A 19,379-nucleotide genomic window follows, 5' to 3' on the forward strand; every position below is an offset into this window, starting at 1 on the left:
TTTTAGTCCCATGATACTCCTTTCTTGGTTCAGCTAGGCAGAGATCTTTTTTTTTTTTTTTTTTCCTTTTTTTTTTTTTTCCGGAGCTGGGGACCGAACAGCATTCTACTGCTGAGCTAAATCCCCAACCCCTAGGCAGAGATCTTTTTTTTTTCTTTTTTTTGGAGCTGGGAACCGAACTCAGGGCCTTGCACTTGCTAGGCAAGTGCTCTACCACTGAGCTAAATCCCCAACCCCCTAGGCAGAGATCTTAAAAGAAGAAAAAGGCTTTTGGATTAGCTAGGTAAACTTTATTTTGTTCCGAATAGGGAACTCACACATGTGAAATACATGTATGTGTGTACACACACACACACACACACACACACACACACACACCTAATACTGTTCACAATACTGGTTTCTGGGTGCAAGCTTCTGAAACCAGGTTTGTGCTCTGCGCCCTCTCTGCTCAGCTCCAGGTGTGTCAGCACCCTTACACCTCTAGGCCAGGAGCTTTGCTTAGTCCCAGTGCCTGCACCAGGTCATCTCCAAGTCCACTCTTCAATGTCCGCCTCACTGTAGGGACAGAGCAGGGTTACAGAGGGCAGGGTAGGGGGTGTTGGAGAAGATAAGGGAGCATTCAGTGGGTTCGTAAGGGGATGCTCACAGGACTTCCGGTTGCCACGAGAGCGCTTCCTCTCCCGAGCAGCCAAGGCTCTAGGACTGCTCTTGGTGACTGACTGCACCAGCAGGTCCATTATCTCATCTGATGTGTCACTAGGTAAACCAGAGGCTGCAGTCTCCTCAGGGGATGCAGCGAAGGGCCCTACTGCTGTGTGTGTGACCGGGGAACTACTCTGGACCATACCTAGGGGAGACAGAGAAATTAGGCAAAAGTGGCTTTAGAACACATTCCCCTAGCAGCAGCTATGAGCCCTACCTCTGCTACGTCGGCTGTGTGTGGCGTCTTCTGGCCTGCTGGTAAGCAAACTCTTCATACTGGCATGATTGTCAGCATCACCCCGACCTGGCCCGCTGCCCACAGCCACTGGGACAGACAGGTTACTGGGGGCCTCCCCAGCCACACCCGAGAACTTCTCTGTCTAAATAGGGAAAGAAGGGTAGTTAGGAGCAAGGAAAAGGAACTATGAAGTGGCAGGAAAGACCTATAAGGGGTGGGCACTCACCTCAGTAATCATGCGACCCCGGGTCTTGTTGCGTTCGCGGTATGTAGCCCGTTTCTGCTGCTGCTGCAGTACCCGTTCCCGACAAGTCCGATACTCAAGTGCAAACTCTCTGAGCGTGTGACAGAACTGCATGATGCGTACTTCCCTTGCTGCCTGTGCGGTGTAGCCCAAGTAGAGAAGGAAGGCGTGGAACCTAAGCAGGTTGGAAGGAGTAGGGGATTGGATAGTGAGTCTTCCTGGTGTTCAAGGGATGGTGGTGGCAATCCTACCTCACTCTGGCTCCTGGCCCCACCTGTTGCAGACTCGGCGGTGTACTACTCTTAGCATGGCTACTCGGCGGGTACATTGGGCCAGGAAGTGGGTAAGGCGGGCACGCAGAGCTGGGGATAGCTCATGCTTTGCCAAGCTCCGGAGGCTGTCCTCAGCAGCCAGGCTCCGGCACTCCAGCTGCCCTAGGTTCTCAGTCAGCTGCTCAAAGTCCACCTAAAAAGCAAGAGGGTACACAGCCTCCCTATATATGTAAGTCACCACTTGAGGCTTGAGTGCCACATGTTAGCACTGCCATGCCTGGTCTGTGAGCTTTGGAGAGGCCATGTCTCAGCTGTGCCCCTAGGTCCAGGCTGGATAGTTTGGGCAACAGTGTTTGTTCAGTGTATGCCTGGGCAACTCAGACCCTGTCTCAGAAAGTAAAAGGTGGGTAGGGATGCAGCTCAGTGGTATAGAATGTTTGTTTTCATTACATAAGACCCTGGATTTAGGTCCCTGCATCAACAAACAAACAAAAAATGTATAGTTAATACACAAGGCATACTAGTCCATTGCTCCAAGCAAAACCAGAAAAGGTTACTTGGAGGAAGTAGCAACTAAATAGGCCCAAAGAACTGGAATGGCTGTGGTTAAGCCATTAAAATCCATTGGCAGAGGATATAGCTCACATACCCATAGCTTCAGTAGTAAGCCCTGGTGCAGAAGCCCAATTAGGAGGAGGAGGAGTCACCCCAAGAAGTAGTACACTGGGGGCTGGAGAGATGGCTCAGCGGTTAAGAGCACTGAGTGCTCTTCCAGAGGTCCTGAGTTCAAATCCCAGCAACCATGTGGTGGCTCACAACCATCTATAATGAGATCTGGTGCCCTCTTCTTGTATGCTTACCATAATAAATAAATAAGTCTTAAGGAAAAAAAAAGAAGTAGTACACAGTTATATTTCAGCCAATCTTAGTGGAATCTGCCTGCTACTAACCTTGGCACAGCGGGTGAGGGCAGGAATTTCTGAGTAGAGGTCAGAGGAATCAGGTCGGGTCTGGAGCACCAGGGAGCAGAGATGATACAGCAGTGACTGCCGGCGCACTGTGTCCTTTACTTCTGACACCTTCTCCAGGTAGCTCAGCTCAAAGCCACTGCTCTGAAAGGACCCTGTCTCAGTCTCTGGTCCTAGCTGGTTCCAGAGCCTGGACCTCCAGTCCCCAAGTGTTTTCACTTACCTGGGAGCCATTGAGGAAGTTGCCCACAGCCAAAAGGGTAGCCAGAATGCAACGGAAGGTGGCATTGTGCACCAACTGTTCCATGCCCACTTTCAGATCAAACAGTGGCTCTGCAATTTCCTGGTGTGAGGAACAAGGAGGCTTCAGGCTACATGGTCATTACTCAACTGTTTGTACCACCCTATCCCGCTCCAGGACCCAGGTACCCGCTCCATGCTTTCATAGTCCAGCTTGAAAGCCCAGAGTTGCAGGCGTGCGGCCAGGCCTCCAATGGAAGCAAGAGTCATCAGGAAATTCTCAGCTGGGCCGAGGGGCACATCAGGGTTGGCCAGCTGGGCTTCCTCAATCTTCTGTCGCTCTTCCTCCGTGGGCATCATGGTCAGCAGTTTCTGAAGATGCAGCCACCACCCCACAGAGGCCTTCAGTACTGACCTGAGGCCTAAGACATTGTCTCTTACCCCTCCCTAGGCCTTCTAGGGGAGCTCCAGGTTTGGAAGAATGCTCTACAGAAATGGCAGGCCTATGCCCACCACTAGAAGGACTGGAAGTTCTATTGACCAAAGGAAAGATCTAGCATTTCCCTCCTCTTATCCTTAGGGTAGTCTCACCTCAATGCCATCCTTGCTGACAGCAAATTCATCAAAGTTGAGCAGAGCAGCCTTGATGACATGCACAGGTGGCAGAGTGGTTAGGCCAATGTTGATGGCATTGCTGCGCTTGGGGTCCAGAACTATGGTCATTGTCCGGCGGCCCTCACCAGCTTTCTGCAAGGTTAGGAGAATGGCAGTTTAAGAAGAGGAAGAGGGGCTAGAGAGATGGCTCAGCAGTTAAGAGTACTGACTGCTCTTCCAGAGGTCCTAAGTTCAAATCCCAGCAACTACATGGTAGATAAACCATCTGGAATGGGATCCGATGCCCTCTTCTGGTGTGTCTGATACATAAATAACTGAATCTTTAAAAAGGGAGGAACGAGCTGGGATAGCATTTTAAGCCTGCATGGTGGCTTTAATCCAGGCACACAGGAGGGTATCTGTGAGTCTAAGGCCAGCCAGCCTGGTCTAAAGAGCAAGTTCCAGACAACCTAGGCCACACAAACCTTGTTTTGGGAAAGAAAAACAGGGTGCTCTAAAGTTCTCTGAATGGCCTAATGAACCCTAAAGTTCTCTGAATGGCCTAATGAGCCTATGACTGGAGATCATTGATGTAAGGCCTGGGAATGGACTATTTCCAGTGAGGGTTCTGCTCATTCATAGAGAGCCTTAAATGAGTTTCCTTTCCTTGCCATTTCCCCATGTGGGGAATGAGGCATTAGCTCCAATAACTCGGCCCCCTGAACTCCCAATTCCTGCCCACCAAGACCATCTACCTTGGTGGGTAGCACATCCTTGGCTCGGGACTCAAATAGGTGTTCCAGCCGGGCTGTGTCCACCGAGACAGGTTCCAGAGAGGCCCACAAGGTAGGACAAGGCCCGAAGCGGCTTCTAGAACACCCAGGGCTCCCAGTCGGCTTTAGTTCCCGCCAGAAAAGTTTTACAGTCTTCCTTTTGGTGGGGTGCCTTGGGCCGTCAAGGGCTGAGTGGGGAAAAGGAGCAGCCAGGGGTGGAGGTGGTGGACAGGAGCCCATGATGGGTGGGGGAGGTGGGGGTGGAGGTGGTGGACAGGAGGCTATGGTGGGTGGGGGAGGTGGGGGCGGAGGAGGGGGACCCCCAGAGAGTGAGGACGGTGGAAGTGACAGGACCAGGGATGCCTTTCCAGCCTCCACAGATTCCACATTCAATGTGTCCTGGTCTTCATCCTCCCCTAGATCTGAGAAGTCCAAGTCTCCAATGCAGAGCTTGGGTACATGAGTAGGAAGCTCCTGGACAGGCTCAGTCTTAGGGCCTGGTGGTGACACTGGCTCCTTGGGCTCAGGCTCAAGACTTCTCTGGGTCCGCAGCACGATTGGGGAAACAGGGCTCTGCGGTGGTCTGCGTGCAGAGGCTGGCTCTGAAGAGTCCCACAGTTCCCTGGTGCCTAGGAAAAGGTTAAGTAACTATCAGCCACATGCCCTCTATGGGCCAATAAAGCAACATGACAGTGGCAGTTTGGAAATGCTGGAGACGTGGATAGCTCAGCAGTTAAGACCCTGAGTTCAGTTCCCAGCACTAACACTGGGTGCTATAACTCCAGTTTCAGAGCTCAAAGGCCCCCTTGTTCATGGATACATAAAGGGGGTTTGGTGGTTTGCTTTTTAGTATCTCTTAAAAAACATTTTATATGCCAGGCAGTGGTGGCACACACCTTCAGTCCTAGCACTTGGGGGGCAGGCAGATCTCTATGAGTTCGAGGCTAGCCTAGTCCATAGAGCAAGTTCTAGGACAGCAAAGGCTATACAGAGAAATCCTGTCTCAAAACACAAAAAATTTAAGTATATGAGTGTTTTGCCTATGTGTGTGTCTGTGAACTGGTTGGTACATGCCTAGTACCTGCAGAGGTAGTAATAAGCTATAAAATAAAAAAAAAAAATAGTGGTGGGGCTATGAGTTTGAAAAGGCCAGATAAGGGATACATGGGAGAGACCGAAAGGAGAAAAGAGGCTGGAGAGATGGCTCAGCGGTTAGAGCACTGACTGCTCTTCTAGAGGTCCTGAGTTCAATTCCCAGCAACCACATGGTGGCTCACAACCATCTGTAATGAGATCTGATGCTCTCTTCTGGTGTCTGAAGACAGCTACAGTGTACTTATATATAAATAAATCTTTTTTAAAAGGGAAAAAAGAGAGAAAATGATATAATTGGGGGTGTTTATAAACACCTTTAATCCCTGTACTTGGGGGGCTGAGGGCAGATCTCCGAGTTTGAGGTCAGCCTGGTCTACAGAGTGAGTACCAGGACAGCCACAGCAGTACAGAGAAACCCAATCTTGAAAAACAAAAATAATCATTAAGAAGGCAGCATAGGACTTCCCAAAACTTAGAGTTAGTAGACAGTTGTGAACTACCACACAACTGCTATGAATTTAATGCAGGTCCTCTTCGAGAGAACAAGCTCTCTCAGCTGCTGACTGAGACTGAGCCCTCTCTCCGGTCCCCAGGGTTGGTTTGTTTATCAGTAGGATTCTGCCTGAGCGTTTACTCACCTGATGATTCATCAGTCTCATCCACTGTTGCCCCCGCCAGCGTCTCTGCTCGGCCTTGGGCCAGAGCAGCCTGCTTCTCTGTCTCTGCTGCTGCCACATTCTCCAAAAACCGGGCTCTGAAGAGAGGTGCATGTCAGTGATGGTGTCCGAGCCAAATCCAGCCCAGGGTGGTACACATGCCTTGCTGAGCCACTGGGCACTGCCCTCAGGTGCAAGCACACACAGGCACGGGGAACAGTCCATGCAGTAGGGCTACCTCTGCTAACTCACCAAGGCCTGGCCCCACATCCCAGGAGTTACAACTAACTTGGTGTTCTTGGTGTACAGAAGTTCTACTTGACATCTAACTTGAAACCTTGCCGGACTCTATGTTCATTCTCCCAATTCTAGACACTTAGACAAGGGAGGAAGATAGCTGTCCCAACAGGCACAACAGACTTCTTACATGTCTGTCTGCTTTTGAGAGTTACAATCAAGAAAAGGGTCTGTTAACAGTGTGCACTCTGTTTGTGTTGAAATATGAATATGATCTATTGCTGTCTTCCCTTCCTCTCTTCTCCTCAATCTCTTTTTTTGAAACAAAGTCTCACATAAGCCAGACTAACCCAAACTCACTATGTAGCTGAAAATGACCTTGAACTCCTGATCCTGGCTCTGCCCCACCAAGTGCTGGAATTACAAGGCATGTGCCCCCATACCCATTAGCTTACTTCCTGACTCGTACCACCACCACCACCACCACCCCACCTCACTTTAAATACCTCTCCAAATTCATCCACACTCAGTCTGTCCACATCCACATCTCTAGTCTAAGCTACTCAGGTATCACTATTGAAGCTTAGGGACCACTATGATCCAGTAAACTGCCCAGTGGTTAAGTCTCTGGGTTACTGAGGAAGCATAAGTCTGGAAGGAAGAATTCCTGAGAATCCTCCTAGGGTGGCTACATGAAGTGCTGCTGGGTAAGCGATGCTGAAGCCCTGAGCACACGGCAAGCCTGACAGACTGGCCTCTGTACTTACTCTAGCCTGGCCTGCCCAGTAAGGGACTGGGGGACAGGTAGACTCTCAGGGGAGCTGGGTAGGGGGATGAGAGGAAGACATGGTAACTATGGTGCCAACTCCAGTCCAAGGCCCACTTGTTGTACCCCTACAGAGCTGGGCAGTGCCTTCCCATCCACAGTGGTAGGGAGAGAGGCCTAGGGGTGGCAGGACATGGGATAAAAGGACAGGAAGCTGGACAGGGTGCAGTGGTAACAAAACCGGCACACGAAAGGAGGGACAGAAACAGAAGAATAGAAAGTGAAGAGGGAGACATGACAAGAGGCCAAGGCAGGTGAGTAGAACACTGGAAAGAAATAAAGAGAAGCCACGGGAGGAGGAGGCCCCGTCCAGGCCAATCCTCACCCTCCAGCAGTCACTTACCAAATGGGAGCAGTTTGGTGAAGTCTGAAAAGAAAGAGAAAGCACAGCGTTTGGGCAGAGGAGGCTGAGAGCCTGTGGAGGGACAAAGTGGAGGGACAGTGGGAGACAGGACTTGGGGGGTGGGGCTCGACCTCCCTACTTACTTGTAGACACTTCTCTCACAGGAAGTGTCCACTGAGGGCCCCACAGAAATGGTAGGAAAGAGGTTCACTGAGGTATGAAGACCAGAGGCTGGGCCAGCAGGGCTGAAGGCTGAACTTGTAGGCGAGGTGGAGTCAGTGAAGGAGGCGGAGCCTACTGGAGAGGCAGAGCCTGTTGGGCTAGAGGCAGGGCCTGTTAACAGACAGCTTCACGCCTGGCAGATTTACCCCTTCATTGACCCAGGCATGTACTTACCCAGGTTCTGGGGTACGCACAGGACAGCCTCCACCTTCAAGTGATCTTCGGCTCCTTTTGCCCTCCTCTGAGGATGGCTTCCGTCGCTCTCGTCGGCCACCTGCAGCTGCAGCAGCTGCAGCCTCTTCCATATCTCCATCCTCTAACCGAAGGGCGCTCTAATGGAGGTGGTCAGGATGTGAGCAAGCAGTTGAGGCCCAGTAAATGGAACAGGTACTTGGGAACTGCACCCTTCCCCCTGGCACACCTCATAGAGCGTCAGCTGTGTTCGCAGGTCAACATCAGTGCCAGCAGTGCCCAAGAGACGTTGGACCAGCGCTTCCATGCCCTGCTGCTCCAGAGCATCTGTCACATCATAGAAGGAGTCCTGGTCTGGGAGCGCCGCCAGCGTCTGGAAGGTGGACACAGGAAGCCAAGGCTGAGGTAGATGTGTGGGGATGGTGGGCCAGGGGTCCACAATTGGCACCAAGTCTCAGTTGCACACCTTGTTAATGAGAGTGACAGTGTACACCAACAGCTCTGGATCAACTCCATTCTTCTCCTCCAGGATGGACACCAAGTTGGCCCAGGGAAGAGAACCTGCCCCACAGAAAGGGAAGTAATCACAGGGGTGGGAGCAGTAGGAGAGAGGGCTGAGTGGTGGAGAAAGGGAAAGAGAGGCTCTGACCGGTGTTGCTGGCTACAGCGTTGACTGCCTGGATGAATAGCGGTGCATTGTTCTCAGAATACTCCACAAACACCAGCAGCAGCTTCAGGGCTGTCTTTACCACCAAGCGGGACTGGGGGAGAAGTCAATCCATATAAGTGGGGCTTGGACCAGACTGTTAGCTCCTGGAGGAGGGGGAAGGGCTCCTGGGGCTGGATCTGAAGAGAAGGGTCAACATAGAAAGACCCTGGTTCTGGGCCTGGGCTTGGTTTAGTTTTCTAGGGACCTCAGCTTACTCCAAACACTCCAAACACTTTGCAGAAGAGGAAACTGAGGCTCAGAAGGAACCAAAGGGGATACATATGTTTGGGTAAAGCCACTTACCAGGCTTGCACACAGTGTATACAGCCACTGCACGGTCTCACTGTGGGCCACCACCCCTAGCATCCCATCCACAAAAAGCATCAGCTGGCCCAGGGCTAGAGACACAGAAACGGGAAGAGGTCAGTGGGGAAGGGGGCATGGGGACAAAGACCAAGGGCGAAGTATGGAGCTGACCTCGAAGGATGTAGCTCTGATAGTTGTGGTCGGCAGCAGCACCCACGCGGATCAGGCAACTCAACCCCTCTGAGTGCACAAATTCAGGCACCAGGTCCTTGTCTTCCTAGAGGCACCATGGGGAAGTTTAAGGGGTATTGGGCTGGACACCAACCCTCAGCCTACCTCTGGATCTTACCTGGAATATCTGCTTTAATGAAAAGAGAGATCGGCGGAGCTCGGGGCCACTGGAGCCATACAGCTTTTCTGTAAGGGGTAAGTGGTCATAAACAATTCAAGGGAGCACAGACAGTGTCTTCTTCCACTAGCATAACCAAAGTCTCTAGCAGTGTCAAGCCTGCCCTCTATTCTGACTCTGGACACAATCCTCTGTCACCATGACTGCAGTCCAGCTGTGGCATCCATCTTGACCCAGAAGAAAAGGACGGGAAAGGGAGAGAGGAAGACACCCCAGATCTCCAATCCACCCAATCCATAGCCCAGCACAGGCCCGAAAGAAGCTACACCAACTGGCCTATGTAAGAAAAGAAGGGAACAAGGTGGCAGGAGATACCACACACTTACCCAAGATAGCATTGACCCTCACAGAGAGCTGGGTCCGCAGGATCAGTGTGGGCTTCCGCCCTTTGCTAAAAGCAAGTAGCTGCTGTTAGTGGCTCCCAACTGATTTCTCAGAGTCCCCCACCCTCAAAGCAGAGACATCTAAAGACATCTACATGTGAACCCTGGCCCTCCTTCCCTCCCAACTACTAATCTGGAGTCCAAGTGTTAGCCGAACGGGAGAGTTTTTATAAACACAGGTACTGAGGTATGAGTGTACCGCCACTTCTAGATAATAGCAGGTACAGGCCCCCAGCATTGTTCTCTGTATTGGCCTACAATCCAGGCTACAGACCGAGTATCTCAGCTGCTGATACCTGAGGTGGACCCTGGCTTGGGCCAGACCTCCTCAAATGGGAAGGGTTCCCTGGCCTTCCTTTCACCTCTCACCTGATCTCTTCATAGAAGCCCTCCAGCATCTCCCGCTGTTCTTCTAGGGACAGCTCCGGGTCCAGGTAGTATCCAGAGGGCGACACTTGCAACGCACAGTCCTCCAGCTGGAAACAGGAATAGAGCTATTAGGGCTAGTGCTGCAGCTCAGACTTTTGCCGTCTGTTTTGTTTTTGAGCTATTAGGAATCAAACCCACGACTTCCCACATGTTAAACCACTGAACTACATACAGCCCTGGAAGGTATCGTTTTGGTTGATTGGTTGGTTTTTGCTTTTTATTTTGCATTAACAAACACAAATAAGGAAGGGAGGAGGAGAGCAGGAAGTTGCTGCCTTCAAGGAAGTTCACAGCCTCATGAGGTGATAAGCTTCAGCCACAAAAGCATTCAAGCTCAGAGAGAAAGTGTTAAGGGTTCAAAAAGGTGCAAACCAGCTGGGAGTTTCTGCCACTAAAATAAAGACACTGAGCAGAGCCCACCCAGACTCCCTCATCCCTCCAGGTCTTGGGCTTTTTGTCCTTTCCCCAAAGCTACAGTTGCACATCCATTCTGGGTGAACTTGAGTTGGACACCATCAGACTCTACATGGGAAGACACTGGCTCCATCATAGGGGTGTTTCTCATGTTTCACTCCGGCAATCCTGGCTCATTATTGGGCATTTTAAAAAGTGATTTTAGGGGTTGGGGATTTGGCTCAGTGGTAGAGCGCTTGCCTAGCAAGCGCAAGGCCCTGGGTTCGATCCCCAGCTCCGAAAAAAAAGAATAGGAAAAAAAAAAAGTGATTTTAAGTGCTAGAGAGATGGTTCAGCAATTAAGAGCACTGGCTGCTCTACCAGAGGACCTGGGTTTAGTTCCCAGCACCCCCATGAGAGCTTATAATAATTTGTAACTCCAGCTCCAGGGGATCAGACACCTGGCCTCAGTAGGTACTAGGCCCATAGGTGGTACACGGACATACATGAAGGCAAACATGCCTACTCATTCAAATTAATTTTTTTTCTTCTTTTCAGAGCTGGGGACCGAACCCAGGGCCTTGTGGTTGCTAGGCAAGCGCTCTACCACTGAGCCAAATCCCCAACCCCTTAATTTTTTTTTTAATCAAGAAGTTTCTCTGTGTACTCTTGGTTGTCATGAAACTCACTCTGTAGACCAAGCTGACCTCAAACTCACAGAGATCTGCCTGCCTCTGCCTCCCAAGTGCTGCGGTTAAAGGTGTGTGTCACCACTGCCTGACAAAAAATAAATCTTTTTTTTTTTTTTTTTTTAAGAAAACGTTTAGAGGGGTTGGGGATTTAGCTCAGTGGTAGAGCGCGCTTGCCTAGGAAGTGCAAGGCCCTGGGTTCGGTCCCCAGCTCCGAAAAAAAAAGAACCAAAAAAAAAAAAAAAACGTTTAGAGAGAAGCCTGAATGAGGTAACTTCCAGATACCTTGTGCCTCTCCCTGACACTTCCATTAGCAGTGCTGATATGCAGAGCTAATCAAAATCTGTGTGCCCGCCCACAACCTTGAGTAACTGTTGTTGAGGTGCTATGTCAGGGTGAGAATGCCTCTGAGGAGAAAGGGGGATCTTCTGGTGCTGGACAAGTCACCTCTAACTTTTTTCCTGCAATCTGCTCAGCACTGCCCTGCTTTGAACCTCACCCAAGGGCTTTCAACTGATCTTGGTCCCTGGGTGGTGGAGGCAGGTGGGTGCAGGAGAATCCAGTTCCTATCCCTTCTGCCTCTGGTTAGCACCCTTGCTCTTGCCTCAGAGCCTGATCTTTCTCCTTCCTGACAGTTTAGCCTGTGGGGCCCTTAGTGACCCACCCTTACCCCACCCCCTTGCCTGGGACTTGGGACACAGGACAAACACTCCAGCCTGTTCTCTGTCCCACTTCCTGCCTGGCTGCCTGCCCCGCCTTGGGCACCTTGGGCAGGCCTGACCTCTCTTTCCTTCCAGGGAACAGCGTCATGTCCTGGGTCTACTAGGGCACAGGTCTGAGAGGAGGCTGCAAGGTCCCAGGGCTAGGTTATCTTGTCAGGGTCAGCTCAATTGAGAGCAGCCTCACATTCCTCCTCATCTCTCTTCCTACACAGACTCATCAGCCTGCCCCCAAACCCATCCCATTCAAGCCCAGTGACATGGCCCCAGTACTGGTCGAACTAGAGGCTCTGAGGACTTTAAATATTACCTCTCCCAAGGATTGCCTCCAAATCTCACACAGACTAACTCATCCAATGGAGCATCCATGAACCAGAAACTGGTTTTAGGTCTGCAGGACACAGCAGGAAACATCTCTGCTGACTTTTCCTTCCAGTCCAGCCAGGGAGACAAGTCAGCCTTGACTCAGGAAAAACTCACTAATAAATGGGGACTCACAACTTCCATGAGTTCTAAGAGGAGGTACCAAACTGCTCTAAGTATCTGACAACTTGCATACCCAAGTGTGTTGCTAGGAATGGCTAAGCACAGGCCAAAGTAGCAGATCTGGATGCTGGGCCCACCATCTAGTTCTTCCTTCCTCCATGTACCATGCACCACGATAAGTAAGCTGAGAATGGTCCTCTCCCTCCAGGAGATTTGGAGCAAGGGCCCAGCCCTGAAGGCTAAGTGGCCACCACTCCAGCGTTCTCAGCTAAACAGGTTTAAGCTTTTGTCTTAGATGCAAATGGTTGGCCTCTCCAACCATTTCACCCATCCAATCCTGCCAAGGGTCCATTATTATAGGGAAAGATCTAGAGACTGCATTCAGCCTGGTACCTTCAAGTCAGGTTTCTGCTCTCAGCTATCTGTCCTGAGTGGAAATAGGAGGTTGGGCACCAGGATCAGGCCACCAGCAAGGATAAGACAGACTTCCTGTCAGCAAGATGGGGCTTATCCTTCACACCCTCTGGCCCTTTCCTGGGATCACCATTCTGAGAGGCAAACCTCTGGGACTCTTTTCTCACACCCTGGGGGTGGGCCAGGCTTGAGCAAGACTTAGTTTCCGATGACATTGCTCTAGGCTGATGACATTGCTCTAGACCAGCACAAAATAGGGGCCTCCATCTCTACCCTGGCTCTTGTCTTCCTCACGGCTGGCTTCTATCTTCTGGTACTCCCTCCCTCCCTCATTTTTCCTAGGCTTCCCTCACTTTGGCCACCGGCCATGAGTCTCCTTAGTACCCCAACTAAGGCTTCTCTGGCAACCCAAACCCACGTGTACCTGGGTGCTTTGCAGGAATAGTAAAGGCTCTTCACTACAGAGCAACCTCTCAAGCCTGGTTTTTGGTGTCTGGTTGTTTGGTTTGGTGTTTTGAGACAGAGTTACACTATGTAGCACTGGCTGTCCTAAAACTCACTTCATAGACTACTGTGGCCTTGAATTCAGAGATCCTCCTGCCTCTGTGCTGGGATTAAAGGCATGCAGTACTATACCTGGTTCCTCTGTTTTTAGTAATAAATAAATAAATATTTTTTTTTTACAGGGGTGGGAATCAAACAGCCTTTTTCATGCTAGGCAATTACTGTATCACTGAGCCATATTCTTACTTTATTATCTACGCCCTACTTAAAAAAAAAATTATTCGGCAAGGTTTTTACTAACACCCCTCTCTGGTCCAGTGATAGATTAGGGTTTGATAGTAACCTTTGCTACAAGTTTGGAAAAAAAAATATTTATTGTCAGGAGTGGTGGTGCATACCTTTAATCTCTGTACTCAGGGAGCAAAAGCAGCAGGCCAACCTTTGAGTTCAAAACCAGCCTGGACTACAACCAGGACAGCCAGAGCTATTACATAGACAAACCCTGTCTCAAACACAACAAATCCCTACAAAACAAACAAAAAAATGTACTTACTTCTGTGTGTCTGAATATGGTTGTGTGCATGCCAAGATGCTCATGGAGAACAGAGGACCAGACCTCTCCTTTACTGCCGCCAGTACAGGCATGACACCTTATCACTAGCCCCCTTATTACTGTTTCTGCGAACAGTGTAATCGTAAGAAAGGGCAGGGAACAATGAAGACAGAGGGTAGAATTCCGAGCTGAAGGACTCTTGTAATTGGACCAATGAATCCAGGTAGCATACTTTCCTGTTATCTGAGTCTCTAGCTACCCTATGACCTCCAGGAAGAGCTGGACCTTAGGCAAAGCAACCTGCCTTTGTTATTTGCTTCTTCATTCTAGATAACAGACTGCCTTTTTATTTTTAAAGTTTTATTTGTTTATTATATATAAGTACACTGTAGCTGTCTTCAGACACACCAGAAGAGGGCATCAGACCTCATTACAGATGGTTGTGAGCTACCATGTGGTTGCTGGGAATTGAACTCAGGACCTCTGGAAGAGCAGTCGGGTGCTCTTAACCGCTGAGCCATCTCTCCAACCCAACAGACTGCCGTTTAAAGAGGAAAAAAAAAATAAATAAATAAAAAGGTAAAGTACCTATAGCCCAGGCTGGTCTAGAACTTGCTATATAGATGAGGCTGAATCTTCCTTTTTTTTTTTTTTCCCGGGCTGGGGACCGAACCCAGGACCTTGCACTTCCTAGGCAAGCGCCTACCACTGAGCCAAATCCCAACCCCATGAGGCTGAATCTTGATCTTCCTGCCTCCATCTCCCAAATGTTGGTTTGGTGTTATAGGTCATACACACACACACACACACACACACACACACACACACCCTATAACACACATAGTGTCTAGTTTTCTCTTCTTTTTCTGCTCTCACCTCTCCTGCTCCATTTCTTCTCTTTTTCCTTTCTGGATAGGGTTGCTTATTGTAGCTTTAAACTCATGGCAAGCCTTCTGACTTAGTTATCCAAATGCTGGGATTGTAGATGCAAGCCACCATGCCTCCTCACTTTAGGCTGCCTGTTTCATGTGCTTTTCCATTTTAACAAGTGAGAAATCCAAAGCTCAGAAATATAGTGAATCAGTCAGGTATGGTGGTGCATACCTAGAGCTGCAGCACCCAGAGGAGGATCTTCACAAGTTCAATCCAGCCTGATGTGTGACATCCATATTGAGTTCTATGCCAGCCACAGATATATAATGAGGCCCAATAGTAGCAAGGGTGTGTGTGTGAGGGAGTGTTGGAGGTGGATCCCTGTGAGTTCTGGGCCACCTAGGCCTCCCACAGTAAGATCCTGTCTCAAAAATAAAAAACAAACAAAAATCCAAAACCAAACAAAAGTTAGTTAACTGCCACTGACAAACATAGCCCCAAATGAATCCAGGGTTAACTGACCCATATTTTAGGTGCATAGGTCTTAGAAGTGTTCCAGAAAACCTTTGACAGAGAAGTGGATAGAGGGCCAGGGCCTGCAATACTGTTACTAAATTTCTTGGACTCTGCAAATACCCCAAACTGGTCTTCCCAGTTCTAGTGAGAGAACTCGAAGTGCACTTACACACACATCTCTACTTCTGCATGTCCACCACTTCCAGGACCTAAGCTGTGGACTCTCTCCCAGGCTGCAACCCAACATCTTTAGCTTACAAGGATGAGCTGATGGAACATGCAGACTACAGGCAGTCTGGGAAATAGCTGCTCCTTGCTCCTGCTCCAATTTTCTCATCTTCCAGAGATTCCTGTAGCAGAGGACTAAAGAGCTCAGTTTACCAACAGATAAACCACACGGGCTTCTTAATCCTTAGGGGAATAGACATGGTGGCATGAGCCTATAAGCTAACATTCATGAGCCTGAGATAGGCTCAAGAATTTAGGACAGTTTATGAAACTTGCCTGGAAAAAAAAAAAATCCTAGGTGGGGGGAATAGGGTGGGTGGGGCTGTAGCTCAGCCTGTGTGGTGCCTGCATGGGGCCCTGGATTTTATCTTCAGCCCTGCAAAAACCAAACCAAAACAATCTGGGGACTCCTACGATTAGCATCTATTCCTATAGATCCTTGAAGAGCTCTGAGGGGTAAACTGAGGCAGGAGTGGTGGTCAGGACACATTCTGGCACATTTGTCCTCTTTCAGTCACAGCCAGCTGAGGAAACTGATGGTAACCACCAGACACTGAAGGGCTATCCTTGCTGTCAGTAAGAGGGGACTCTAGTCACTACAGCAAGGTCAAAGAAGTGGTTCGGGTCCCAGGAAAATGCCAGTGGTATATTAAATGCAGTAGAGCCTCAGCTTTCTTTCTTTTTTTTTTTTTTTCCGGAGCTGGGGACCGAACCCAGGGCCTTGCGCTTCCTAGGCAAACGCTCTACCACTGAACTAAATCCCCAACCCCCGAGCCTCAGCTCTCAAGAAAATCTTCTAAGGCTTTTCCCAGAAGGAGAGATATAGGGCTGGTAAATTGGAATTAGGGTTTAAGACATCAAAGGGTCAATTCTCTCCTAGGGGCAGGAAAAGTCCTTAGGCTGAAAGAGCCCAAGCATATCTGGGAGAAGGCTCTGGAGTTCCCCTAGGGACACTAGGCCTAGCCTATGGTACTGCCAGGCTTCCCCACCCCCAACCAGGACAGAAGATGAGTCAGAGGCTGTGGCCAGGAGCTTCCTCCTAGACATGGAGGAAATGAGCAAAGTTTCTCAGACTGGCAAAGCTCTGAATGGCTTGAGAAGAAGCCCTGGGGGGGGGGGGCAGGGATGGAGTCCAACTGGGTGTGGGATAGGAGCCCCAGGGAGGCTGCAAGGTCTGCAGAGATGACAGAATCCAGAATGAGAGGGCAGAGGTCTTGATTGTGATCTTCCTTCTGCCAGACAACTACACACAGAAGGAAGCAGTGGACAGAGAAAACCTATCATCCGATTTTTGCTCAATAGCCTACACGTGTGATGCCTGGGTTTCCAGTCCGTCTCTCCCTTCCAGAAGGCTGGCAAGATAGATTTAACTCATGCTTGTGACTCTGGGGCACCCACTTAGAGGGCTTGGAGAGGAACCAGCTGTTGAAATTTCCTGCGAGAAGCCCTGATCTCCTCCTCCCTCTGTTCTCTGATGTCCCTGCCCCTGCCCTATTCTCAGTCCCTCTTCCTCCAGCCTTCTATTTTGGGTCTGTGGTCACAGTTTATATTTGGGACAAGCACATCACAGTGCATCTGACCATTCCTGGCAAAGCTATGGACTCCAGAAAGTTCTGGCTCTAAACAGTGTGGTAACTTTATGCCCTTCCCAATGCCTAGGGGTGAGGGGGCAGTTCTCTGTGCAGCAGGTAGGAGATCCTAAAGGTGGTCAGACCAGGAAGTACAGAGCCAAGATGGGAAGCGTGTCTTTCATGGAGCTCAGTAGAGTCCTCAGCTAAGGAACAGTGAAGAGGACAGAGCACCTGCTTGGGAAGACAGTTTTATATCCATTCATATTTCTACACTTAAACACACACACACACACACACACACACACACACAAACAAACACACACACACTGTAGGGGCATTGTTGTACAGGCCAAAAACATGCAATGAATTTTCTAAATGAAGAAGAGGTTCTGAATCTCGTTTTTGAACATCCCAGGTCTGCTCTCAACTGTGAAGAGGGGTGTCCTAGAGTGAGAGAATTATTGTCTTCTCTCTAGCCTTACATATGCATGTATTTGTGATACTGGGGATCGAACCCAAGGCCTTGCACGTACTAAGCAAAATGCTACAGTCTCAGCCCTCACCTTATTTCTGTTCAAGGATTTTCATTAGTAGAGGATAAGTGGTCTCAGTTCAACACCCCTTTCTCCCTAGTCTGTCTAAACAATTGCAGTTCAGCACTGAGTCCGAATACTAAATGCCAGGTGACCTCAGATTGGGCATGTCTCTTCCAGACCTCTCTGAACAGACTGAACAAGAGCAGGCTGCCCCAAAACTCTGGAGGTGGGCAGTTAGCGGCATTCTTCCAGCTGTGGTCTTAAAGCCGGGGCTCTGCCTGGACATTGGCCACTCCCCACGCCAAGTTTCCCCGACCCCCTCCTGCCTGCACTTGGAGGCAGGGCTGACTGCAACGCAAGGAATGCAGTCTAGGGCACATTCCAGGGGAGACCCCGGGCCTAAGGGCCATGTTTGCGCAACCCAGCGCCCAATTGAGGCACCCCATCAACTCCCCTCCCTTCTCCCTCACAGCTCCCAGCTAACCCGCAGGTCAGGAACCCTGGGGGGGTGGTAGTGTGTTTGCCTCTGGGAATCCTGGCCCGGAAAAAGCAAGCCGGAAAGGGATGCCTGCGGGGAGGGGGGCGGGGGGAATTGGCGGCGGGTGGGGGGAGGCCATCGGGAGGGAAGGGGGGGTCCTGCTGGACATATGGAAAAGTCTCTCTAACTGAGCAAAGTCAGCCTAGGAACGTCGGCAAACTAGGGCAAGCCAGCGGTTTAAAATTAGACTGGTCCACCCCCTCCCTTCCAGGCGTAGGCCACCAGCGGCGGGCCTAAGGGACCATGGGGGCGGTGACTCAAAGGGCTTTTCCACCCGTGCAGCCTCCCCTGAGCGCAACAGCCGCTTCCAAGGGCCTCCTCTCATCCAGGGAGGAACTCCAGTCTTCATCAGCCCCGGGGAGACTGTATTCTAAGAACCCCACCCAGGCCTTAGTCCCCTCTGCAAGTCCTCCCTAAGCCCGCCCCTTTTTGTGGCTCCGCCCCGAATTTACCTGAAGCAGGTGGAAATCTGTCCCTTCCCAACTCCACTTCCCCACTCCGCTCCAGCCGGAACGGCTACCGACCCTCTGCCCACAGCAGCAACCCTGGCAGAAGCCTCCAAGCACCTCTTCAGGAGGGCCTAACTTTCAAGGGAGCATGGGTAGAGCAAATCACAAATCCTCATTTTCCTTCTATACAGGCTCCTCAACTTGAGAGTCTCCCCCTGTAGGCAGAGTCGCGTAGACCCCAGCCGGAGATTTTTCTGGAGGCGAGTACCGGCCCGCTAAGGTCTATCTCCTAGAAGCGCTGCCCACCGCCCGCCTAAACCTCCGCAGCGCCCCTCACCTTGAGAGGCGCTCCCAGGAGTCGGTGCAGAGCAGGGATCTGCGCACTCAGGGGCAGAGCCCCGTCCAAGCTGCAGGTGGGGGCCCGGCGTGGTTCCGGGAAGTTGGCACAAGCGAAAGGGTCGGTGTCTTCCAGGTACTGCACTCTCACAGTCACCACTGATACTGGGTCCCCATCCCCGCGCTCTTCCTCGCCCGCCATGGCTCTGCCTCCGGCTGCCACTGGACGGACGCCTCTGTGTCCCTGCAATGCTGCAACTTCAACTGGACTAACTTTGCTGTTAGGGCCGGGCCGGACGCCCGCCGCTCGAGGGGCGGAGCCAGACAGAGGTAGGGCTAAGGAAGGGGGTGGAGCCAAGAATGAGCAGAGAGCGCGCGCTCCGGGTTAACCACCGCCAGAGGCGGTGCTTGGGTCAGCCACTCAGAGAGCTGGTGATCCCGTTAGTTCCACTGCTAGGAGGGCGGGAAAACCCTAGCTCCCGCTCCGCCTCAGAGCAGAGGGCGGGGGACTTTAGATTTGGTACGGGCGAGGCTGCAGCCGGTCTTTGTAGGGATTTTTAGGGCAGGTTGGGTATAAATCAATTCGGATAATCTGGTTAGCTGGGCCACTCTCAGTTAAGGGAGGAGACAGGTCTAATTGCTAGCTTGAAAGATAAGTGAAAGCATTTCTCTCATTTGGTGAAGGCAGTGAGAAGAATATCTCTTTTCAGTTTGGAACAAGAAGTGGAAATAG

The 19,379-nt window shown here is 50.7% G+C and overlaps 1 protein-coding gene across 1 annotated transcript; it reads right to left on the minus strand.

The window, feature by feature from the left end:
• Positions 1-268: 268 nt before the first annotated feature.
• Positions 269-18,933, minus strand: Fhod1 (formin homology 2 domain containing 1). Its single transcript, XM_032887798.1, has 22 exons — positions 18,648-18,933; positions 9,782-9,888; positions 9,356-9,420; positions 8,970-9,037; positions 8,792-8,897; positions 8,618-8,712; positions 8,255-8,366; positions 8,072-8,166; positions 7,835-7,978; positions 7,588-7,745; positions 7,335-7,511; positions 5,768-5,883; positions 4,017-4,663; positions 3,259-3,414; positions 2,857-3,039; positions 2,651-2,770; positions 2,410-2,571; positions 1,462-1,652; positions 1,170-1,362; positions 923-1,085; positions 650-850; positions 269-558 (listed from the first exon to the last, which is right to left on the minus strand). The coding sequence occupies exons 1-22, from the start codon at positions 18,846-18,848 to the stop codon at positions 476-478; spliced, it is 3,543 nt and encodes a 1,180-aa protein (XP_032743689.1). The 5' UTR covers positions 18,849-18,933; the 3' UTR covers positions 269-475.
• Between the last annotated feature and the right edge of the window lie 446 nt (positions 18,934-19,379).

Source organism: Rattus rattus, chromosome 17 (assembly GCF_011064425.1).
Source record: "Rattus rattus isolate New Zealand chromosome 17, Rrattus_CSIRO_v1, whole genome shotgun sequence".
NCBI lineage: Eukaryota > Metazoa > Chordata > Mammalia > Rodentia > Muridae > Rattus > Rattus rattus.

Excerpts from the sequence above, each read along its gene's own strand:
- Fhod1 (XM_032887798.1), bottom strand. The coding sequence starts at position 18,848 with ATGGCGGGCGAGGAAGAGCGCGGGGATGGGGACCCAGTATCAGTGGTG. Across the intron at positions 9,421-9,781 it reads GGCTTCTATGAAGAGATCAG|CAAAGGGCGGAAGCCCACAC; the intron begins GTGAGAGGTGAA and ends ACTTGCTTTTAG. Across the intron at positions 1,086-1,169 it reads GGGGTCGCATGATTACTGAG|ACAGAGAAGTTCTCGGGTGT; the intron begins GTGAGTGCCCAC and ends TTCCCTATTTAG.